General features: G+C 39.2%; 1 protein-coding gene across 4 annotated transcripts in view; it reads left to right on the plus strand.

Annotated features, from left to right (window-relative positions):
• The window catches only part of Dab2 (DAB adaptor protein 2), a 52,389-nt gene that overhangs the window by 8,017 nt on the left and 18,316 nt on the right, over positions 1–26,056 (plus strand). For all 4 annotated transcript variants that reach the window (XM_040757576.1, XM_005077979.4, XM_040757577.1 and 1 more), the window contains exons 2-4: positions 22,067–22,255; positions 23,200–23,339; positions 24,867–24,965. In XM_040757576.1, coding sequence (XP_040613510.1) covers positions 22,165–22,255; positions 23,200–23,339; positions 24,867–24,965 — 330 coding nt within the window. In that variant the 5' untranslated portion in view covers positions 22,067–22,164. The remainder of the gene's footprint in view (positions 1–22,066; positions 22,256–23,199; positions 23,340–24,866; positions 24,966–26,056) is intronic.

The following is a 26,056-nucleotide window of genomic DNA, read 5'->3' on the forward strand; positions in this document are numbered from 1 at the left end:
CTGGTTACGCAGCTCTTCCATTAATAGTTAATTATGTTCAATATTGATTTCTATCAGGGCAGAGGTTGAACTATAAGTAGGATTTTTCAGAAAACATTTAGATTGGTAGGTGGATGGGTGGGTGGGTGGGTGGATGGATGGATGGATGGATGGATGGATGGATGGATGGATGGATGGACAGACTTGAATTGGAATGATAACTAATTTTACTTAGTATCCAAACTGTCTTCTGAAGTATAAATTCATGCAGAGATGTTATAATTAATTTCCCAAGGAAAAAAAAACCTGTTGGAGGATGCAATTCTGATTTACTTAGCTGTCTAGAGTTATAATAACTAAATGTTGGTTTAAATTCAAAATTGGAAGCCGGGCGGTGGTGGCTCACGCCTTTAATCCCAGCACTCGGGAGGCAGAGGCAGGCGAATCTCTGTGAGTTCGAGGCCAGGCTGGACTGACAGCCTACAAAACAATACAGAGAAACCCTGTCTCGTAAAAGCCAAAAAAAAAAAAAAAATTCAAAATTAGATACCGCTATTTATTTTATGCATGCTAACAGACACATGCTAATTACCATCCACAAAAAAATTTAGCTGGGAGTGGCACATGCCTTTAATCCCAGCACTGGGAGGCAGAGAAAAGTATATATATATATATATATATATATATATGAGTTCTAGGGTAGCCTGGTCTACATAGTAGGTTCTAGGACAGCTAGGGCTGTATAGAGAAACCCTGGAGACAGAGAGAGGAGAGAGAGAGAGAGAGAGAGAGAGAGAGAGAGAGAGAGAGAGAGAGAGAGAGAGAGAGAGAGAGAGAGAGAGAGGGAGGGAGGGAGGGGGAGGAGGGAGGGAGGGAGAGAGGGAGGGGGAGGGAGAGAGGGAGGGAGGAAGGGAGAGAGGGAGGGAGGAAGGGAGAGAGGGAGGGAGGGGGAGGGAGGGAGGGAGGGAGGGAGAGAGAGAGGGGGAGGGTATTTACATGGGTCCAGACGAATAAAAAATAGTCAGTAGTTTTGTAATAATTGAATTACCCTTTAAGGGACTAAAGGAAGTCAAATATGCAAAAGTAAAATGAGAAAAGTTGTTTCAGGAAGAAGCAGACAAGGGACTCGTGTAGGTGAAAAAGAATAGGGTATGCTCAAATAACTCTGCCCATTCTGACCAAGAGCGAACAGGTGTGGAGCTAAGAGATGATAATTTGTAGAAAGAAAGCATGGAGTACATCAGTTATGAAAGTATGGTCTTTATTTGCTAAGAGGATGTATTCATTTAAGCAGAAAAACATGTTGACTCAGGCAACTTTACCTGCATAAGCTAGCCAAATGAGTATAGTGTGGGTTGCTTTGCAATTGAAGAAAATTCTACGCAAAGTAGGGCAATGATTTGCCTGATTTAATATTAAGAAACAAGGAGATAATGAGTATTGCTGTCACATATTTATTTTGATTTGTTTCACACAAGTTCTGTCTTTGTAGCTCAGGCTACTCTCCGGGTCACTGTATAATTTGAGCTGGATTCAAATCAATGTTTCCTGTCATTGGCCTGCCCAATCCCCAATCTCTGGAGCTAGAATTAGAAACCTGTACCACCACCTTCCATCTATGTATTAGTCTTAATGTTCTAAAGTACTATGATCTTTACCAGTCTCTCTAGAGCTTAGAAAAGTAGAGTAACTAATTCCCTCACCTCAAATGTTTTCTTAAGGTGAGGGAATAATTCTACATGAGTCAGAGAGCAACAATAGGTCATGGTTACTGTGGCAAAATGATACAGTGGGTAAGAGACCAATAGAGACTTCTGGGACCATGCACCTTGAATAGACTTGGAATGACAGATTGGAATTGAAGTGGGCGAAGGCAATTAGGGATGCATACTAGGACAGGAGCACCAGAAGCATGGAATCCATGGCACAGTCATATCTCTGTTAGGAGAAACAAAAGAATGGCTCATCTGGAAAGCTGGTGGCTATGAATTCATATATCTGCAACCTGCTTAAGGACTCTGAAGCTCAACATGAGTACAATGTAGGTATGAAGCTTGACTGATACAAAATCAGGAGGGTTAATCCAGTAGGCAATTCTACATAAAGCCTCCAGAAAAGTTGATCTCGTACAATGAGAGCCATTTAAAATTTGGGTTATCATTGGGACTTTTTGAAAAGATGGGAAGTATTTAATCATTGCATTTTTTTACTTTAAATATTAAGGAATAGCATAGTATCTGTAGAGAAGGTAAAATACAGTATACCATGAGTCACGTACACATGACAAGTAATGTGACAATGAAGCAAGGTTGGCCAAGAATGCTGGAACTCAGGAAAGAGTAAAGAAAATGGGAAGATGAGAAGCATGAAAATAAAAGACAGCTGTGAAAAACAGTGAGTCAGAATTTTGACATATGAAATAAATATGTAAACAATCTAGTATGAAATCTGTTTCATTCCAAGCTACAGGCAATGCTGTTGTAGATTTTGTAGGCACATTCAGGTACAGAACAAATTCTATTGAGTGTCTTCCCAGTTCATGTACAGTGATGTGAACACTCAGCCTCTGGTGTGAAAACTCTGCTACAGAATAGTGAACATAGTCATGTCTGGGTGCAGAGGCTTCCTGCAGCCACCATCTGTGGACACTTCTGTGAGGTGCCAGGGTAGACTACTATTTTGATAAAGACTGTCATAACATGAGGTGAGTGCTTTTGTAACAAGTAGTGCCCTTTAACCAAAGCTAACTTGAGGGAGTTGGGAGAGAGAAGAGGTTACATTTTCCTGATAGCTGTTTGCCTCATCTGAAAATGACTGTCTTGAGACTTTGGGATCCTGTAACATGTTTGGTACTAAGATGTAGACATTGACAACTCCTCTCAGTCGTTTATGCTTCTTCAGTGGTGAAACTTTTTTCCAGATGAATGCAATATTTCCTTCTGGTTGTTTTTGATGCTAGTGATGAGTCATGACTTTGCATTTTAAGATAATTTTACAGAAAACACCATGAATACTCTTTAATGACCCTACCTTGCACAGTTCTTCCTTCTAGAGTTCATTGCCACAAAGGTGTTCCTTGAGACTACAGTATGTCTATAAGAGATTTAAAAATTGTGGATAAGATAGTCTATACATTAAGATGGCCCTGTACCATTGTTCAAATCAATAAGAGATCAATTCATACAGAATTTCTTGAAGTAGTGTTAATTTTTTCTTACTAAATATTGATAGGAAAAATTTCCATGCTAACTGGAAACATCTTCCAACCATTTAGTATTGATTCTAACAAACATTTTCTTGTCCTAGGCAGTAGATACCTTAAGAGTAAAGACATCTTTACTCTTCTTTGTTATTAGACCATGTCTTCTTTGTTATTGTATACATAGGATAATATAATGCTTGGCACATAGTAGGTATGCAATAAATGACCAGATGACCAGGTGAATAAGTAATTCAAGCCACTCTCACTTATGACTTACTTGTAATTTTCTATAGACTGAGAGTAACAGGAAATTTTCAGTTTCCCTTTATCTATTAGTGTAAGTAAACCAATTCTGAACCCTGTTTTCACTTTATGGTAATTTATAATGAGCACTATCCATGTGTACCCCTAGTTTATATCTGCTCAGGTCCTGAAAAACACAGACAAGGTGATACCAAAATTCTCCAGATGATGTGGTATTTCCAAGTCATTGGTTTAACTACTTCTGTTATTGAATATTTGTCACAACTCAAAAGCCTGCTTTACCTAGTGGCTATAACCCCCTGGAAAATAACAGTTACATTTTGTGGTTTCCAGGCTGATATTCCATTCAAGGACAGCTTTTCATTCTTCCTTTGTTTCAGGACCAAAATACGCCCACTATCAAAATTGAGAATACAGGTTTCCTAAGGGTCAGAACTGATAATCGCTTTGAGTTAACATAATTTCTGTGCAATTAGAGGAACTTAAAATGTATTTATTTTGTTTTGCTTTGCTTTTTTTGAGACAGAGGCTGGCATGATAGTGCAGGATGGTCTGGAACTTACTGTGTAGCCCAAGCTGACCTCCTCCTGCCTTAGCTAGTCCCACCCAACTCCATTGATGGGATTATAGACATAAGCCACCACACCCAGTGAAAAAAATAACTTTTAAAATTTGCTTGCGCAGCTGCCCTAGTGATTTAAGATGCAGTTTCCACTAGCCTTTCTTAAATGCTGATGGCATCACACTGCCAGCTCATTAGTCTCTAGACTATTCCCAGTGTGTCCAAGAACATAGCTGGAAACCAAGAACAGGTCATAGCCTAACCAGCATCAAAATCCCACCATCAAAGCAGTTTTTCAAAGCGTAATTATTTGATTCAAAACTTTCAGTTCAGTGGTTAAGATGCTTGCTTATTCAACTGAATTTCAGACCCTGGCAGCCATATCCAACAACTCACAAGCACCTGTAACTCTAACTACTGGGAATCAATCCTATGTGTCTTCTGGCCACCCCAGACATTTGTGCACATGTGTTCGAACACACACACACACACACACACACACAGAGAGAGAGAGAGAGAGAGAGAGAGAGAGAGAGAGAAACCTGAATAAAATAAAATTTAAAAATAATCTTACTGTTGAATTTTTAATTTGTCAGGAGATTTTCCTAGCAGGTTTAGATGGGCATCAGTAAAATGTTATCCAAGATGACATTGTTGCAGGCTGGCTATGGGCACTGCTCTAAACACACCCAGAAGCTCTTGGTGAGTGTCACTGACTTGTAAGAGACTTATTTAATTGTCTTTCTTGGGTGCTAAAGATCAATCCCAGGCCCTCATGCATGCTAGCATCCTAGGCTTTGTTCTCTATCATTGTGATGCTCCAAGTTCTACCTGAATTTTAAATATTGCTCTCTGATACATTAACACATCTCCAGGAAAAAAAGTGCATGTCACCCCAGCCTCACGTTCTAACTATATAAGAGTTAGCAATAGCCGGGCGTTGGTGGCGCACGCCTTTAATCCCAGCACTCGGGAGGCAGAGGCAGGCGGATCTCTGAGTTCGAGACCAGCCTGGACTACCAAGCGAGTTCCAGGACAGCCTCCAAAGCCACAGAGAAAACCAAAAACCAAAAAATAAAAAAATAAAAATTAAAAAAAGAGTTAGCAATGGCTTGCCCTTCCTTCCTTCCTTTTCTTGGTACAGATGTTTCTGGATTTTCAATAGTTATATAACAAACACAGAATGGGAAAACATACTGCTTCAAGTAAGACAGAGTGATGTGGTTATTTTAGTCCACAAATGCCTTTGACAAAAGATGTCCTTGTTTAATTTTCTAAGTTGACACTTACACAATGTCATTTCACTTCTAAAGTGGGCATTTTTTAAAGATAAGGTGGGTCATAGAATAAAGGACGTAATACAGAATGACCTTTGGCTTTTATGAAAGCCACATTTAGGACACAGTTTATTTGAAGTTTGAGGGTCGCCGGCATCATTGCTCATCTAGAAGGGATGACCTTGAATCTGACATTTGAGATTGTTAGAACTTAACCTTTTGATGAAAAGGTGTCTTCCCTGGAGATTAGTCAAGTATTTAAATAAAGGAAACCGGCAGTGTTGAATCACTCAAAGTGGCATGTCCATGCAGCTATCGTACTACAAAGCTATCTGACCCTTTGATGCCTTCCTGCAAGTACTCAGATTTGTCACTACCCTAACCTCAATGCCATCACTCAACCTCAGTCTCCCCAATACTGTCTAGACAAACTCACCGCAATCCAGCTTGACCTGACTCTCAACCTTTCCCCTGGCATCATGAGCACCCAGTCCTGTAACCTTACTCAGATGATATAAATACTCTTTATTCTTTGCTAAGAATTCTTCTTTACTAGATAGATTTTTCTGGCTTGTACAAGTTGCACCTAGCCCTGGCGGTTGGGTGGGGGTGGGGTTGGGGGGCATATTAATTCACTCTTCTGCCTGTAGTGCTCCAATCAAAGGTTGAAGCAAAAGCATCAGAAGTAAGGATGCTTACTTAATTATTGCAATTCAGCTTTCCTCATCAAATAGGAATAATACCAAAGAATTGTGTGAGAGCATTGTCATATGTGGTGAATATTTGATATTTCCAAATCATCCCCAGTGATGCTCTGCAAAGTTCCTGGGCTGCTCTGCTTTTCCTTAACAGACCATTTATCCCTTTCAGAGAGCCTATACTCCATTTACTTTTTGTTATGTCTGCAATAGTGCAGACTTGTCAGGAAAGAGATCTCCATTTTGCCCGTGGATATACCCAAGAATTCCCACCACATAGTAGGAACACTCATTCTATGATTTGCCTTGCTGGTATGTATCGGAGGCCTATTCAAGGGGATTCACCCCTTATTTAAGCTGGGTTGTGTGTAGCTCTGATTGGTCTCAAACTATGATTTCTGATCCCCTTCCCTCTACCTACAGAGTAGGGGTACATTTGTTTACCATCACACTGCTCTAGCTATGCTGCCAACTGAATGCAGGGCCTTGTGACGCTAGGCAAGCACACTACCAACTGTTTTTCTTCCATAAGGAAATTTCTTAGATCAAAGAGTATGTGTAGAATGGTATTTTGGGTAGAGAACCCCAAAACCAGAGAGTCTGATTCCGGAAAAGAAGCTTTACTCATATACAAGTCTAGTAACCTCCTTGAAATTGGAATTTTGCTTGTTTTAGGACAGACCAAACTTAGTTTCTCTCTCAGTTTTTCCTGGTAGAGCTAATTATTTGCATGTTTCTGCAAAATGTAACTTACAGAAGATATTGTCAGCTAACACAGCAACTGTAAACAATCACCACAATTCAGATTTCACTCAAAGTCTCTGGAGTTGGGAAGAGTTCCATCACAAACTTTGAGAATCTGCTTTAACTTCCTTGTCTATAATTTTAAACCTTTTTAATAAAGATTGGATTAGAAATTTAATAATGGCTTTCAAAAGAGACTTCTTTTTGAATAGAGCTACAAAGTTTAGCTAAGGAAACAAATCATGGAGTTGCATTCTTTGATGCGAATAGTGCCTACAAAAAACAAGCAAAAGAGTAAAATCATATGCTACCATCGAGAGAAGACTTCAGCTAGTACTCACAGACAAGCTAAAGTTACTTTGAATGAGCTTAAGGCTACAAATGGAATCCCGGTCTAATCCATGATTCCAGCTCACCCCTCATTTTGGTAAATATGGAAGTACTGTTTGCTTAACAGGTACAGAATCTCTCAGCTTGTCATTAGAAATTGAAAGAGCAGAGGAGAGGGCTCAGAAAGAGCATTCAGACTAATAAACATTTGTTTAAACACTACATTTTTTTACTAACCAAGGAAACCTCCATTAAAAGTGACTCACTGAAATTGGCATTTCTGTGGATTCTAACCAGAAGCCCTTTTAGTTCAACATAAGCAGGAACATCTAGATCATAAATGGCCAAGAGGCCTCAGCTGAAGCCCAGCAAAGTGCCCTTCACTAAAGATCCGTTCCTATCTGTTCATCTTGTACTGGAACTATATACTAAGTAGACCCCCATGGTTAGTTCCTGGGATCCTAAGCAGGTAATGGACCTGGTCAGATGGAGAGCATTCAACAGCCCAGAGAAAGAAGCACTTCGCTTCATCTGCCCATCTGCTTTTTGTAGAAAGGAACAGGATTAAGTCAGGTGTGTGTGTGTGTGTGTGTGTGTGTGTGTGTGTGTGTGTCTGTGTCTGTGTCTGTGTCTGTGTTCTGTTGCTTGGTTATTCTGTTTGTTTTGTTTTGATTTGAGAGAGTCTCATTGTGTAGCCCTGGCTAACCTGCAACTCAGAGATCTGCCTGCCTTCTGTCTTCTAAGTCCTGGGATTAAAGAAAGGCATATGCCATCACATGAAGCAGATACATTGTTTTTTGTACAACTGGCTGAAAAAAAAATCTTCTCCCCCCCCCCCGCCTCAACTCTGGAATAATTATACTGCTAGTAGAGATGATTTAACATGACTTAATATATTGACCTAAGATGAATATACATGTCATATATGTATACATATGTACTTGGGCACACACACACACACACACACACACACACACACACACACACACACACACAGAGTTCTTTCTGAACTCTGGAGCAAAAAGGTAATCCTTAAGGTTCTTAGAAATTTACAATCAGAAAAGAAAGCCAGCGAGCTCTGCCTTCATTTCCCAGAAGTCTTAGTTCTCTGAAATACATACATTCATTTCCCTCTTTCTTGTTGAGATTATGCAACCAAGTGGCCTAAGGTGACATAGAATGCCATTGTAGATGAAGCATATTGTTTTAGTGTTTAGAACCTCACAGCTATGACTGTCTTAAAATCACTCCTTCATAGGGTCCCTTCAATCATCTTTCCACACCTGCTAACTGTGTTTACATGCCACCTTATGGAGTTCATTTTGTACTCAGTCTGTGGTAGTTTATTATTTTGCTTACATAACCACAAGCACAATTTAAAGGCACATAGGTTAGCTATGTCGGGACATTTTTGTATCATACATTCTAAAATTTCAAGAGTGGGGTAGTATTAGTGTATTACATCAAGAAGCAAATTTCTATACTGAAACATATACCAGAACTAGGTGTTTTATATATAGTTACCTACTTAATTTGACCAGGAGTCAAGGTATAGCAAATGAGCCTACACTTTCTTATTTTGTTGGGGAGAGTTCTCCTAGATTTTTAGGTAATATTCTAGAAGCTTCCTAACCTGAAGTGTGCTAGGACACTGGTATTCATATAATATGAGAAAATATTGGTTCTTGGGTCCCTGTTTCCTTTATAAACTTAATACCCAACAAATGAATAGAAAATAGAAAGTCCCATGTTATGCTTCGTTTTGTTTTATTGAGAGGAAATCACTCTTGCCCAAGCAGATCTCCAAATTTTGGGCTCAAATAATTCTCTTGTCTTGATCCCCCTAAAGAATCTGGTACTAAAGGTACACATCAACACCCTCAATGCCTAGATAGTTTTAAATGACCCCTTCATTCATTTCATTTAAAAGCAAGAAAATATGCTGTAACAAAATCAACCAAATCATTATGAACCATCTTTAAAGGGACATTCAATATTCTGAGTATGTGAGATGACAGAAAATAGCAGGTTAATTTTAAAATGCTATCATTAGCCATTGAGGTTAACATGGTCACTAGTATTCTTGGAGATGAAGCATGATGCCTCGTTGGTAAAATCTTACCCAGCTGGAATAGATTGTATCGAACAAGGAAATGTGGGCAGGGTAAATTTTTCATGGAAGGTTATTGCCAGCCCTCAGGGTAGACTGAACACCAAAACAAAGGGCATATTCTACCAGGAAGGCCACCTAGAATCTGGAGATGACTTGTCAGAATCACAGCACGTAAACCATTCTTGGGTTCAGCCTACAGAGACTTACTGACGCCTTCTTCTAGAAGTCTGGTCAAGACACACAACTTAGTTCCACTGACTATAAACAATTGCTGCACCTATCCCGGTTTGACTGCTCTGCACTGATGTGACAAGGCAGCTGGATCCTTCTTCCTTTAAAAATCTTAAAACCCCAGCATGTGTCTGAAACCTGAGTTACAGAAAGGGGGAGCCACACTCAGGCATTGGTTTTCTGGGTTATGTGAATGTGGGGCTCTGCCTGGGAAGGGAAATCTCATTGGGATTTATATCATTCAGCCAGAAAGAAACCAAATATCAGGCAGTATTTCTTGCACTGGTTTGTGGAAGAGGAAAAGCTTAAGATTACTTTCCTCTTTTAGAGCACCCTGGTGTGGTTATAAGATCATAACACAATTCTGCTGGTGTGTGTGTCTCCACATTTATAATCTAGGGTTTCAAATACAGACAGATCCTTTATAAGTAGCAGGATTTTTCTGACTCCTAACATGGGGTAGAGTTCCAGGCTGACTAATGGTACTTAAATAAAGACTGAAATGTGTTTACTAGGATTGTGTGCACACACAGCCGCAGGAGAACATATAGAGAGGTGAATATTGATTGTTTCCTTAGGGCCACACAGATGGGCTGCATGTCCTTCCTGGTTATTTCCTATGGGAAAGGACAAATACACCTTGGGTAGCCTTGAAAACAAGCTGTTAAGTTTCTTTAATATGATTTGATTTAAAAACTAGCTAGGAGTTAGGAAAATAGCTTTGGCGAAGTGTCTCACCTAACTTAGGAAGGATAGCCACAGAAACACTAAAATGCTATCTATGTGAGGAGTTTGAGGAAAAAATGCAAATATTCTTATTTATCCACCCAAATTCAAAAGTTGTATGGCTGAGTCTTTTTTTCCTCAAGCAAATCTTGATTTCATTTTGTTCTTTTAATTTTTGAGATTGCAATTTAATTCCCTTCTATTCCTCCCATAAACACCTGCCCATTCTCCTTCAAATTCATGGCTTCTTTTTTTATCATTTGTTATTGCATTCATATATGTGTTTATAAATAAATACCTATTCCTAAATGTAACCTGTTGAGTCCGTATAATGTTACTTGCTATGTACGTTTTCAGGACTTATCATTTGGCACCAGACAACTAATGGGTGTGCACCTCTTTGGGGATTTACTTCTCTAGCTCCTAGCTTTACTTGGTTGCCTGTAGTTCTTTGTGTAGGGTGGAGGCCTCGTGGTCTTGTGCCTCACCCCCATGTTTGTTAATGTCCTCCTTGTTCAACTCAAGTTTGGTCTGTCGTGGTGATGACACTTTATGGATAGAGATTCTGATGTTACTAAGAGAAAGAGTCTCCCTGATTCTTCAGCTCTTACAGTCTTTCTGCCCCTCTTCCTCAATGTTCCCTGGGACCCAGGTGTGGCAGTGTTTTGTAGACGTATACCACTAGGACTGGGATCCACAACTTTGCATTTTGGTTGTGGTTTTAGTTGTAGTCTCTGTTGCAAAGTAAAGTCTTGCAAAGTTCCAACATAGTATCTTTGTAATATTTAGATGTCAAATGTAAAGTGTTTTATGTGTTCACTGTGGTTTTGTATGGATCCATGAGACTTTTATTCAAATCACTGTATATGTCAGTAGTTATATTTTAAAAAGGTAGGAAAGCATTAAAATTCTTCATGTAAGTTGCTTACTCTTTAGAAAACTTTCTGCCAGGATTTAGGATAAGTTCAATACAGAAAGAAGCAGTGATACCATCTGATGATGAAAGACAGGGTTTTTTTTTCTGTTCAAGGTCTGTTTGTTGGTGGTAGTTTTTTTGTTGGTTTGTTGTTTGTTTTTTACCTTAAGATGGGGTTTCACTAATGTAGCCCAAACTGGCTTCCAACTCAAGCCTATCTCAGCCTCCCAAGATCTTGAATTATAGGTATGCACTACCCAAAAGAGTTGTTCTAAGCTAATGTTTTTAAAGCTGATTTAGCTCAGCCATCCCAATTTTTCATGAATAATTTTGTTTTTTAAAATCACCCTATCAAATATGGTTGATGACACTTCTACCACAGTTACCATGGCATAGTGTCTCGAATCCTATCATGGCTACCAACTACAGGTGACTTGTCTAGGTTTTTATTCCCCAAAGAAAGCCTTCAAGTGACAGAGGTAGATATGCTGTTGATGGTTCTGCTGTAGCTTCACAGGGGGTTGGAGAAGGACTTGGGAGCACTCTGGTATATTCCCATGGGCTCTCTGGATCATTTCACACAGTGCTTCCTACCCATTACTGACTGTATCAGAGGTTCAAAGTACTAAAGCCTCATTTCACAGGGGTTAGAGAGAAGCCTGACGTTTGAGCCAGGGCTTCCCTGTTTACCATGTACCCCAAAAGAACTCTCCCTTCCCTATCCCCCACCTGAGTCAGACGACTTTAATCCACTGGCCTTTTCCCAGATATTCTTTGGCATACGGTTCAAACTTGCTCTTCAAGTTCCCAGCCACCTTTGAGCTCCAAAGGTCAAAATATGCAAGGAAGAGCAGTCTATGTTGCACCCCCTTCTCCCCAGAAAGCCATGATCTCCTTTAGCCCAAAATTATAGAAATTCTTCCTATGAGCCTTTCCTCAGAATTCCTCAGACATCATTCAGGGCTTGTCCAATGAGTGAGTTTGAATATGTCTAAATGGAAGACAAGGAAATGATGTAGCTTTAAGATCTTTCTTGGCACTATACCCTCGAACTCCAAAACACAGTGTTTCCTTGCTGACCTCTCTTCCGGTGTAGCTGCTGATACACAGTACTAAGGGGGACAATAGAATGTAGGAAAATAAATACTGCATTGTTTGGAATCTGTGTCCAATAATCTCAAATGCAGAGCCTCTGGTACAGCATTGTGTCCATTAGATAGAGAACCCCACTATGCTCTCCAAATGCATATTCCACATCCCAGTATAAGGGAAACTAGACAGAATTAAGCCCAAACAATCAGTGCTATCAAGGAGAAGCAATGACAAAGATTTTTGAAACTCTTTGATTCCCATAAGCCAAAATCTTAATGCTACTTCCTTCTCCTTGTAGAATTGAATTACAGGACAAGGTTGGATTCCGGTTTTCCTATTTCACCTAAGCTACAGGAGATCAGACTTGGGAGGGGTAGAATGTTTCTTCTCCCACAATGATGGGCCAAGATATTGAAACTAAGATGCATGTATGCAAGTGCTTTAAAAAAATAAAGTCTCACTATATTGCCCAGGTTGACTTCAAACTCAAAGGGACCCACTTCAACTGGCCAAGTGCTGAGCTTATAGGCAGGGCCGCCCACCTTACTGTGGATATACTTTTTAACATCTAATTTATATTTCATGTCCATACTGAACACATTCTACATGAGCAGAAAACCAGAGGGATATTCCACTGCTACTCTCTTTCCTAGAATCAAGTAGGTGAAGTAGCCCTCTTTGCTTGGTTTCATACAGTATATTAACTGTATCAAGGTTTCCCATGGGACTGGAGCGGACTGTGGTTAGTAAAAACTACTTGTTCTGTTTTTTCCATGCTAATGGAGAGAAGAGGTTAAGTGTGCAAACAACAATCAGTGTATTGAAACAATTGACTAAAACACACCTTTAAAACTAGTCATCAACTTGACTTGGTCTAAGCTGTGAGCACTTTTCAAACACTCAGTGAATTGGGTAGCCCAGCCAGTCTAGGGAATGGACCTTAATATGGGTACACAAAGCTCTCTTAAAACTTAGCCCTCCCAAACAGTAATTATAATTACTTCCTCTAACTCAAAAGGGAGTTATTGCTAATACAAAATTGTTTTTAAAGTGAAAAGGGCAGTGGGGTGGCAGGGGCACAAAATGAGCCAAAAATATTAAAAGTTACCAATTTTACAACTCGAATTTTGTTTCATGCTGAGACAGACATGCAGAGAGAGACAGAGACAGACATACACAGAGAGAGAGGGAGAGAAAGAGAGAGAGAGAGAGAGAGAGAGAGAGAGAGAGAGAGAGAGAGAGAGAAATAAAAAAGGCGCCAAGGTACTGCATAGCAGAGAGTGTACCGAACTAAGAACTAAATTTAAAGTCTTTGATCTGTGAGTTGTGTCTCAGACCTAGCCAAACAGCCAGATCCAAAGGCCAGTTTGACCAAGTATGATTTCTGCTACTTGGGCCAGGAGTGGGAAAGAATCCAGTGACGATGTAGAATAAGATGGTACAAAACCCTTAAACTCTTTTTCTGTTTTGGTTCAAGACTAGAAACACTTAGATCAGTTGTTTTCTGGGCCTTTCTTTGGTGTGCCTACTAAACTGTTTGGTTTGTGTTGGGTTGGTTGTGGTGCAGAGGGTGGAATCTAGGGACTTGAATGCTAGCAGCAGTCTCCAACTGAGATACATTACATCTCTAGTCCCAGAAGACTTTTTTGGTATAGCCTCTATGTAATGAGCTTTGCACAGTCTACTTTTTAAAAACAAAATGTTTAAAAACAGACACATTATACTCTCTAGGAATAGTGCATTCTGGGAACTAGATTTTTACTGACACTAGCTCTATCCAAGCCAGCTTTTAATTGGCACATCTTCTTTGTCCCCAGTTTCCTAATTATTAAATAAAATCTGCTAGGCAGAGGTAACTCAGAGTAAGTCATGTCCATGTATCCCATGAGACCATGAATCTGTAGGCCCTTAAGCCTGAGTGAGATGGGAGATGGCTGGCTTGCACTTTAGTACACCCTCCCACTTTTCCACCTATATCACTAAATAAAGTATGTCTCTCCATGTTCTGAGTTACTAACCAATGAAACGCCTGCTGTGGCAAAGCTATGTTGGTTAACATGTAATATTGTACAATACATGGCATTAGGACCCTCTGCTGTGGCTTAACCATAGCTGTATTTGTTGAACATCAACTTGTTGTTTTGTTTTCTATTTACTTGTTTTTATATATATATATGGCCTGATATTCACCATGTAGTCCAGGATGATTTCAGACTCACAGCAATCCTTTTGCCTCAGCAGGAAAAATGCCTCAAACCACACAGTTAAAAAACAAAGCCCCAGGTGGATGAAACTTTGAATCTTAAACTCTGAACTGATATGCCATCTCTCTTGGACTCCAAATAGACAGTTTAGGGAACTGAATGCTAGTTTGACTTGGTTCTAAATACAAAGAAGGCCTCCAAGATCAGAGCTTTATATTCTGACTCTGTCCTATACCATCAACTCTCAGGTTATGTGCTCGCCGTAAATTCATAGTTGTACAGAAATGCGTAATTTGTGGATTAGCACAGATGTGAGGTCCCTACAGTAGTCAATATTTACAAGAATGCCACCACAACTCTTTGTGAGTGTACATTAACATAGTCTAGTTACTCAAATCAACAAGATGAAAAAATCTTTTGACAACTCTATTTTTCATTCTTGTGTGTTTGTAAGATTTGTGTTTGGTTGCCTCTGTGCTAGACAGCATGTATGGTAATCAAGGAATAACTCCATGGAGTCATTTTTCTCTTTCCACTTTTTACATGGGTTCTGGGGATTGGATTTGTGTCATTAGGTTTTCCTAATAACTGCCTTTCCCTGAGTCATCTCTCTGATCCACAGAAATCTTACTGTCTGCTCAATTAACCTTTGTAGAGGAACTGACATGTTAAAATCATGAAGACGAAGCAACTAAGGGAGGAAGTCATTCAACAAGTGTGAGAGTTTAGAGCTGCATCTCAATGAGTTTTCTCGGAGGTTATTCAAAGACAGTGGAGAAGGTGACTGCTCCCTGTTGGTCTCAAGGTCTGGCTGACAGGTTAATATTTCACATGTCCTATTAAGCAGTCCAACAGAAGCAGGCATAGTGTAATCAAGGAAGAACATTCCCTGTCCAGGACAAAGTGCTAGGACTCAAAGCAAAGATGTTTACACAGTTTTCTTCTTGAGTCTCCTTAATTCCCTTGATTATGTCTGCTTCATGCTGCTCTTTGTGAAAATTATAACCGATATGTTAAAAAGTCCTTGGGATTGTGAAGTTTTAAAAATACAGATTAAAGGTGGTGGAATTTAAGAACAGCAAGTAACAAAAGAAAAACATTATAAGGAGGAAAACAAATTCATTTTTTAGCTCAACATCTTATCATGGTTAGGTTTCGTGTTAATGAGGGCATTTTATTCTTAAAACAGGCACTTTTTATACAGTTTTCAGGATAAAGCTTTTAAGATCTTGGTGGACAGACATTCCCCTGCATCCGCAATGGCTTGATTCCAGTATCCTTCCCTCTCCCTTAAGTCCAAACATTCTTTGATGTTCAGAACCCTATGTGCACTGTTTACTTCGAATGATCTAGAATATTTCAAATCATTTCTAGAGTATTTATAATACTCAATATAATGGAAATGCTAAGCAAATAGTTATGCTATTTTATTTAGGGAATGATAATTTTTTAAAAATCTGTACATGTTTAGTACAGATGATTTTTTTCTGGGTATTTTTTATCAGATGGTTTTGAACCCACAGATGTAGAACATTTGGTATGGAATGCTGACTGGATTAGATGTTTATACCATATTACCCTGAACTTTGGAAGAAGATTCTCTACTATGTGTAGAATAGGACTATTGTCAAGTTCTTAACTCAAGTTATTCTAGCATTTTGAGACAACCAAACAAATTCCTGCTTGTTCTGTATAATTAGAGTAAGAAGGTAGGTTAAAGGTCAGGTCAGAGGACCTATAAAGTTATGTCATGATGTTGCTTCAGAACCTTGTAATCATTAAGGAGTACCAATGAGACACTAGTACAAGTTCTACTAATAGGAAAGGCAAACAACTCTAAGAAGGTGTCCGTTAAATTTGTTTGCCCTCATAAAGCCTAGACAAATTATCGCCCACTATGCTGGTTTTTCCAGGTTGCAAAATGCTATGACTCACTTTAAGGCTAAAACAAACTATAGCTGACTTTTATTAGTGCCAAGGACACAGTCATTCAAAGATGACTCAGGCATCCTTCCGTTGTACATCTCTTAAAGCCTTCTCAGAAACCAAGGGAGATGTTGCAAGCTCCAAAGTCATCTGACTTCAGCGCCAAGCAAGGAAGCCATTTCCCCATTCCTTCAGGGAGATTTGTTTGAAGTTCAAAATCCAACTTGGATGTCTTCACTCAAGTGGAAGCTAATCTCATTGGCTCAGCAAAACTTCACATACCATTTTCTGTTTTATATAATGTCTGTCTTAAGAAGCCCAGAATATAGACTAACTTTAGATTCTTCAATTCTTTCCCCAGATATGTAATCTTACTTCTATTTTCAATCTTCTAATGAAGGAAACATCCTATTCTAGAAAATTAGAAAAACCAACTCTTTAGATATGACCTATATATACATCTTTGAGATTTCATCTGTAATCCTTGCCTTTTACTGATCATTACGTGTGGTTCCTATATCATTTCTTCCTTGATCTCAAGAGCCATATAATCATGCTGAAAATGAAAGACTATAATGTAATTCAACATACACATTCATTTTCTTTCAGAAATTTATAGTAAGGTTTTCCTTCCCTATGTTTCTCTTTGGTTACTATAGCTGTTTATCCCTGAAAAGTAAAGGATATACAATCAAAAGAAGCCAAATACCGTTAGAACAAATTATGCTGTCGGTAAGCTTGATGGCACAAACCTGTATCTCAACATGTGTTTAGCTGAAGCAGAAAGGTGACAGTTTCAAAGCCCACAGTGTGTTTGAAGCCAGCCTGAGCAACTTAGTGAGAATGTGACTGAAAATACTACAGTGAAAAGGACCAGAGAACAGGGGTGAAATATCAATGGAGCACTTTCCTAGTATGTGTAGATTTAATCCTCGGAGTCTCCTCCGTACAAATCTTGTCTTTGGTGTCTGAAAAAAGGAATCGTTAATCAAAACACTTGGCCAAGTAGTTCTACGCACCTTCAGGCATTTCTGTTTTTTCCAGGCAGTCAACAGTTGATCTGGTCATTAGTCTCGAGTTATATTCTGATATGTCTTATATGATATGACTACACCCAAATGCCATGCCACCATGCCCTCTCCCTTAGGTGCACCAAAGTGCTTGTTGACACTTCTCAGATTATTTTAAAATACTAAGACTTTGGAGTCAAGATTGCTAAATTGAATTAGCTAAGTCTTTTAAAACTTTGTTAGCAAAGTCTTTACTAGTCAGAAATAACAACTTGTTGGAGGATGTGACTGTGGCTTCTGTAATGGGCAGGGAACTGTGATGTCCACAACACTTTCTGAGCCAGTAATCCCACCTGGCTTGGATCTCTCCTACCTCTGCTATCCACATGCACACTGTTGAACTCAATGTCATATTCACCCGAGCAAGACAGATGTGAAGGATATCCAACAAGTGCCCTAGGTGTCTCCTATACAGAGAATAAAATACATTCTATTCTGGGGAGCATTCTTAAGGTCCATGTTCTTGGTTTAGGTAATTAAAATCAGAAATATTAAAATATAGATATAGAGCTCACAAACCCCAAATAATACAGTTTTAAGTGTAAACTATGTGTACTTAATTAAATTCTTCTATGTCACATTATGATATCCTCAAATCATAGTTCTTCAGCCATTAGATCAAGAAAAATTACTGTGTCCATTGTATTGGTTGGAATTCAGCCCACATCAGTCATGTTAAGAAAACTTATTGTTAAGCATAAGTTGGTATAAAGTTGTTTTCAGAATAGTTGAGATGCTAAAAGCAGGCCACAGCACATCTCTCTAGGTAAGCAAATTGCAGAAATGAGATGGTACTTAAAGGCTGATTGGAAAATGGAAAGACACAAGCTTATGAGTTTTGGGACTGTTTCTCAGATCCCTGAGTAGGGAGAATGCTCAGCTAGTTCTGAAGCCCTATTCTCTGAGTACCTGAGACCCTGGAGCTGAGAGAACAGTGAAGACTGAGCTTGGGACATCCAGGAGATACACATTGAAGTTAGATGTACAAGTCCAAGAAGTTAGAAAACCCAGACTGGGTCCTTTTTCCAGCTTAGCAATATCCCTCTAGCATCTCCATTGGGCAAACCTCATGTACAACCAGCTGGCAAAGCAGATATGTTTGCAGAGAACTGAGCTACACAATTGCAAAGCTGGATGGACGAGGAAGGTTTTGGACCTGAGACACCTTAATAACTGGTACAGGTTACCCCTTCACCATCCACACAGATACCACTACATGTTTTAATTGCTCCTGAAAAATAGAACAAGTGTTTCCAATGAAACTCTTCATACAAACTAGGAGTTTCTCACCTCGTTACACACTGGAAAGCTATGAAGTCAAAATAAGTGTCCATCCATATCTCTGAGCAACATTAGCTACCCTCTAGAATTTAGTGCCCTCAGACAAAATTTCTCATTACATTTCTAAAAACAAAAACCACATATACTAAAGGAAAATAAAGGAAAGGTAGAGGGTTCTGAGAAATTAGAAATTTTTGATACGCACAAGTTCACACATATGATAAGCTAGGAAGAGAATTTGCACTGCTCCAGCAGCCCAAGCAACCATCCATAAGAAGGACTCCCACATGCCAAGAGAATCTTCTCCCATCAAGAACATTGTGGTCCTGAGGATTTGACAGACAGGCTCATGAGGTTGATCTGTGCAAAAATCATGTGATGAGCATGTTTATTTAGAAGGAGCACAAAGGGCTTCAGAAAAGACTTTGGCTTACCTACTGTCTTCAGAGACAAATAGCCACCAGAGAGAGCAGTATGTAGGGCCAGAGGCATCTCAGCACATGGGAAAATGTTAGGAAGTAAGAGCAGAGGTCATTCACAAAGAAATGGTGGACTTGGGGCTCACATCCAGGTGTGTAAAGAGCAGAGGGTAAAGATGATTAAGAAGATATTCAAGAGCATTGCATAGAAAATGAAAATAGCTGCTTTGCCTACATCCAAAGGGGAGCTTCCACAGGAAATTTTCCAAACATTTTTTTAATTTAGAGAAAATGCATTCAATTCTTTAAAAAAAATCCCATGGGAACCTAATTAAGTAAACACAAGCCAGGACGCACAGCTCCAAGAAAGGCGTAGAAGTGCACAGTAAGACCACTCACATGGATGGAAAGCAAAGGCATGTCAGGAGACCGTCAGCAAAATGACTCTGAGAGGAGAGTTGAGGTGAACAGTCCATTGAGGGTCGTGGAAAATGGGAAAGGGCATGAAGTAACGGTCTTTTAGTTTTACAAGTTTAATCTTGAATCACAGGAAAATAATCATATGATGACTGGATTGCACTGAAGTGTTTTCTTAATAAGATGATGTCTGAGTACAGTTGGAGACTCGTTGGGGAGAAGAGGACCATGTGGGAGAATGACCATCAGTGTACCTACTTAGATAGGATCTTAGTTTCACCCCCATACTGTTAGCACAAGCAAGCATCTTCTTGATCTGTAGTAAATCCTCTGAAGTGAAGAAAATAGCTTTGAGCTTTGAATATGATTAAGAGGATCACCCGCCTTGTCACCAAGAACCATAGAAACCAATGAAAGCACACAAAACATAGGTGACATGTGCATTATGGCTGCATTATCAAATTTTTACAAATGGGGTGAGTGGCTTAATGCAAGAGAAATTTATTGACGCAGTACTTCTGAAGGCAGGGAGCCCGAAGTCAGGAAATGACACAGTTGATTGCTTGCTGAAGCTTTGAGGTGGAACCCTTGCTGTGCCGTGCTGCTAGTTTCAGGTGGATGTTAGCCATAACTTGGCTTTCTTTGGTCGGCAGACACATCACATTAAACTCTTCTTTTGGGTTTATTTGCCCATCTGCTTTGTGATTCTCTGTCCCTCAAACCTCACCCTCCCATATAAAAATAAGGGCATATGTCATTTGATTTAGATCCCTTCCCAAATCCAGCGCAATCCCACTTTCTTACAAAGACTCTGGTCACTAAGTCTTACACATACACCTATGGGTTAACACACACATACACACACACACACACACACACACACACACACACACACCACATATTTGTAACAGGAATGTGATTTCTAAGAGAAGATTCATCAATGGGATGTCAAGGAATTCTGACACTGAACCAGACTGTGTGGGACAGAAAACTGGTTCTGTCACTTGGCAGGTAGTAAAATGTCTGTGCCTTGGCTTTCCGTGGGAAGATGAATTAATGTTGTAATACAGGGCTGTTGAGGATTTTTAAGCGTTAAACTAGAAAGATTCAATGCTCAACTTTTATCTTCCATGTCTATGAAACAGCATGTATTCCCATGTGATAGGTTTGGTCCATAGTGTTGCCATATATGGGGGACAGAGTACAGAAGGAAGAAGGCTTCTGTGGTAAGGAAGTATCCCATTAAAGGGATATTTTATAGTAGGTTTCTAAAACAGAGTGACTCTCCTATGCATTTGGTCTATAGTTTTAGAATGTTCACCCTCTCAAGTCCCTCTAGTGTATATAGAAACAGAATACCATGTGGTCAAAGAACCTTTTGAAACATTAGTTTACCTCTGTGTACTTGCAATGACTGTTTTCTCAGGGAGGCATTATAAGAACCTGGAGAACTACTGTTTTGAAGATTCTAATAGTGAATAGTAGCATAAAGGCACTTATTAATGTACTCAATGTATTGTACAAGAGACACCCTGAAATTCTTTGATACACTAGTGTGTCAATGGAAAAATGGAAGTCACTTATTTATATTACTAATATAAATATCACATGACGTAATGTGTTTCATTATGACATTGTATACATATAGATCATTGTACTTTGCTCATATTTATTCCCAGTACCTTCCCCCACCCAAACTTCTCCTGTCAGCTTTTCCCCTTCCTTTTACATATTCCTCCTTATGCTGTCATGTCGCATATGTATATATGTCATATGTATATGATCTACACTTATATACATATATATATTTAAATCTAGACTTCATATACAAGAGAAAGATGTGATATTTTTCTTTCTCCCTTCCAAGTTCCCTCTTCTGTTTTCCCCCTCTGCCTTCCCCCAAATCCCCATTCTACTTATGTGTCATATCCGCATATGAGGGAGAACACACAATGTTTACCTTTCTGAGTTTGGCTTATGTTGATTAACAAGTTGATTCCCAGCACCACTGTCCCCCACCACCATACACCATGGAGGTATTTAAATTCCAGTGCTCATACAGCCCTGGAGGTCATATGTAGAATCTTTTAAATTTCTCAATAAAGTAATAACTCCCTTCTTTTCTATTCTGTGTGTGTTGGGGATACAAGTCAGGTTGCAAGTATTATTTTATACCCCTGGGGCATACTGCCTTTCTTGGCAGTTTTGTGGATAACTGAAACTCTGAACATCCATTTTCAGACATCAGTTACAATCTTAACAAGCTCAGCAGGTCTGTGTCTATTTTGCTATGAAATCTAACCAGTTTGTGATCCCTATCTTTGATACTAGATTCTTGTGCCAAAGTTCTAACACAAGTTGCTGAGGTAGGTAATCATTAAATGCTACCAGAAATCAAATGCTTGAAGAAAAATTGACCAAACAATCTCTTCCCATTCTGGGGAGCTTCAAAGGGAACAACCCTGCCTTCAGAGTTCAGCCTGATAGAGAAGGATTTGCCTAGCATGTGGAGTTAACAAGCACATGCAGGCAACAGAATGGCCCCTGTGGACATTGATGGCGTGAGCTTGGGTTTGCTGTACTGTTGCCACACTATGCCTTTCCTCTACCTACAGGTGTGTGTCGTGGGTTATGTTCATTTGAGACCTGAGCATCGAGAACCACCTGGTGTCAGTGAGCATCTGCTGCTGGGTTTTCTGTTTGCCTTCCTGCCATGTCTAACGAAGTAGAAACAAGCACAACCAATGGTCAGCCTGACCAACAGGCTGCACCGAAAGTGCCATCAAAGAAGGAAAAGAAGAAAGGTATGGGCAAATGGCTTTTGTTTGGCTGTCACGTGAGCTTACTCTCAAGGTCTAAGAAAGGAACTTTTATTTCTGGCAAAAGCAATTGGTTTGACTTGCGTGTGACAAGTATTTGTTTCTGCATCTCTGATTATACCAACTTTAAGTTCAGTTAGGGAAATTTCATAGCATTTTCTTAATTATATGGGTTTTTTATAATGCTTTTGTTTAAATGCATGGTTAATTATACAATCACAATTATTGTGTAATTATTGTTCAGTAATCTATTTACCACTTTGTTTTGCTGACATCACCAGTTTTGAAAAATCAAACTTTAATAAAGCACTCTAGGCTTTAAGTACTTCCAGATAGTGCCCAAGGCCTAGTCGGCCAGAGCTGGAGAAGATGCCATAGACTTCCTGCTTCGCTTTGGCAGCATCCCCTCAGCTCTGGGAGTGAGACAGCATGGGCTTTTTGAGAGGAAAAGAAAACACAAAGAAAGGGATAATTACCCAATGATAGCCATGGGAATTTACCCTCAGTTCGCTTTTCTTTTATGATGGTTCAAAATGTTAGAAAATTGTTTGGTGCCTTGTTTTTTTTTTTCTTTCATTAAAAAGAATATGCCTTTTTGTAAAATTCATTGAAAACATTAAAAAAGTTTTGATGAAAAATATTCCCAATTTATGTGGTCTCATGAATTTCTCATCTGCATTTTGTGTCTTGAGGAAGTGTTTGTTGTTTGTTTTTATTTTTTCCTTTTAATCTCAATTCTATATTCAATATTATGGGACATCATTTTTCTTTTAAAGTAAGAATGAGACGGTGGGAATCCCATGTATGATCAATTATGGAATGATAAAGATTTATGCTACTCAATTTGGAGGGATAGTGAGCACAAGTAATCATACCTAAGGCTGACGTTTAAAGATAGACTTTATCCTACATTTCTTTTTACTTCTCAGGTTCTGAAAAGACAGATGAGTATCTGTTGGCCAGATTCAAAGGTGATGGTGTAAAATACAAGGCCAAGCTAATTGGTATTGATGATGTGCCTGATGCAAGAGGAGACAAAATGAGCCAAGATTCTATGATGAAACTCAAGGTAAAGAGGGAAAGAATTCATTGTCTGTCTCAACCATGTGTCTAAAATCAGGAATTCTATTAGCTCCTATCAACCCGAACTTTTTTGTTTGTCTGTTTGTTTGTTTTCGTATTGTTTTTTTGAGACAGGGTTTCTCTGCAGCTTTGGAGCCTGTTCTGGAACTCACTCGGTAGACCAGGCTGAACTGAATTCACAAAGATCCACCTGCCTCTGCCTCCTGAGTGCTGGGATTAAAGGTGTGCACCACCATCGCCTGGCTTCAAGCTTTTCTATTCACATATTGACCTACCAGTGTTTTCTTTTTGGAGAAGCCATGGTTACTCTGAATCTGAATCCTGTTCTAGAATTCCTTTTTAATCAAGAGTTGCAAGATTCCAGGTGCCTTTTTTTTTATATATAAACTCAGTACTTACTTAGATAAGCAAAGCCCATCCCTAAATTCTCCATCACTAAATGATCTAAAAAGCTGTGGGCAGTTGTATGTAATGTCTTATTATGCATAAAAGACACAAAGTAGTGACTTGGACAATAATTCAGTGGATAAATTTCTTGCTTTACAAGTGTAAGGACCAGAATTTAGATCTCCAACACCCACAGAAATGCTGTGTAAGTGTGGCAGCCCATCTGTAATTATAACACTCTAGGGCAGAGACAGTATTCCCATAGCAAGCTGGTCTAGACTAGAGAATCTGAGCTCTGTTCTCAGATGAGTCCCTGCCTCAGTATAGAAAGTAGAGCGCAATCAAGAAAGATATTCAGTGTCATCCTCTGGACTCCATACACATGTATACCATTTATATGCATATGTATGTATATTCCAAAGTAATCAAAATTAAATAAATTTTAAAAGAAGTCACAGAATGCCTACTGACTGAGAAATAAAATTAATCAAGTAAAATATAGGACACTAGCTGGAAATTGCCATTCAGTGGTTTGAATTTGTAAGTGTGCATGTGTGCACACATTCGTGTGTATGTGCATGTTTGTGCACCCGAGTGTGGCCAGAGGTTGACATTGGGTACCTTCATTAATTGTCCTCTATCTTATTTTTTGAGACAGAGTAGCTCACTGTTCCTGGAGCTTACAATTTAGCTAAACTAACTGACCAGCAAGCCCCAGGGATATTATAGTCTTTGCCTTCCCAGCACTGAGATTACGGTTGTATGCCAAAGCATCTGCTTTTTTATGTGGGTTTTGGGAGGTCAAACAAGTCTTAATGATCACATGACAAACAATTTACAAACTGAGCCATCTTCCCAGGTCAACCGTTTCAGAATTTTTAATTTCTATACTATGCCACTATGTAGACCTAATTAAATAATATGAGGTGTAGGTGAGCCATCCTCTGTGTGTGTGTAATAATGTAAATCTTCTACTCCATCCATTACCCTTGATCAAAAGTGCTTAATCTTTTCATAGATGCCATCCACGCTGAAAACAAAGCAGCTTACCTTTCAAAGCTTTTGTCATCAGAAGTACTAAAGGATGCTTTAAAATACACCTCCCTTGTTTTCTCAATCTCACCAGGGAATGGCAGCAGCTGGTCGATCTCAGGGACAACACAAGCAAAGGATCTGGGTCAACATTTCCCTGTCTGGCATAAAAATTATTGATGAGAAAACTGGGGTAAGAATCTGTGCTGCTAGCAATAGTTTACCATCTGAGTCTGACCACAGTTGAATGACAGTGCAAAATCCTTTTCTTCTTCAAATAAGCAAAGAATAATATCATGCATTCCTTCTCTGAAATAGACAACAGAAAGAAAGGATTCAAATGTCCTGTTTTGAAAATCATTTCCTATGAGAGATGTGAATAAGCCACCAAGCACAAGTGTGTCACTGCTGTTCCATGGCAATTATTTTGAATTCAGACTAAACTAGATTATTTTAACACCTAAGTTATTTTAATGTATTGATCATGTATGAATTTGGTGGCTAGCTCCAAACCTCTAAAATACTTTTCATTTCTCTTTTCCATGGTAAATGCCCACTCTGCTTGCTAGTCATTAATTCCTTGGGTATCATTGTCTTATATCACCATCCTTCAGCCCCTAATAACTTTGTCCCCTAGACAATGGTAGCAGGTTTCTCTCATAAACATTATTTCTTTCTTCTCCAATTATGACCCCTTTGGCAAGTTAATTTGTATAAAACGACAAATATGGATTCATAACATTTATAAGGAACCATATAACATTTTAATTGGTTTCATAAAAACTTCATTTGACCTGCTGTCAAATCAAACTCAAAGGTTCAGAAGTATCACCTGACTTATCTTAGGCATTTAGAAATAAAATTCAAGACATGTTTTGTCACCTATGATATCTTTGAGGAGTTGAACCCTGGTGCTGGCTAGAAAGGATCAAGAGAGATGTAGAAATCAGAGAACAGAAACCAGTAGAGTCTCTGTGACATTTGACTTCTAAGGTCCCTTTAAGACAGGATGAAATGGTCTAGGGTTTACTGGTTCATCTTAATAAAATACAGGAGCCCTCTGGACAATTCTCCAGCTTACTTACTCCGTTTAAGTTTGCCATTTCTTTAGGAGACTAGACCTACTTGAGTTTTGTTTGAATTTGGCTTTTCTTCTTGTTTGCTTTATTGAAGGGTGTGGCTCTGATTTTGGTATGTGCTCAGTTGGTTGTTCAGTTGGTCAGCTGGTTTTGAGATACTATCTTGTTGTGTTGCCTGGGCTGATCTTAAACTCATAGGGTAAAC

The sequence above is a fragment of the Mesocricetus auratus genome, unplaced genomic scaffold, assembly GCF_017639785.1.
Source record: "Mesocricetus auratus isolate SY011 unplaced genomic scaffold, BCM_Maur_2.0 Super-Scaffold_100015, whole genome shotgun sequence".
Classification (NCBI taxonomy): Eukaryota; Metazoa; Chordata; class Mammalia; order Rodentia; family Cricetidae; genus Mesocricetus; species Mesocricetus auratus.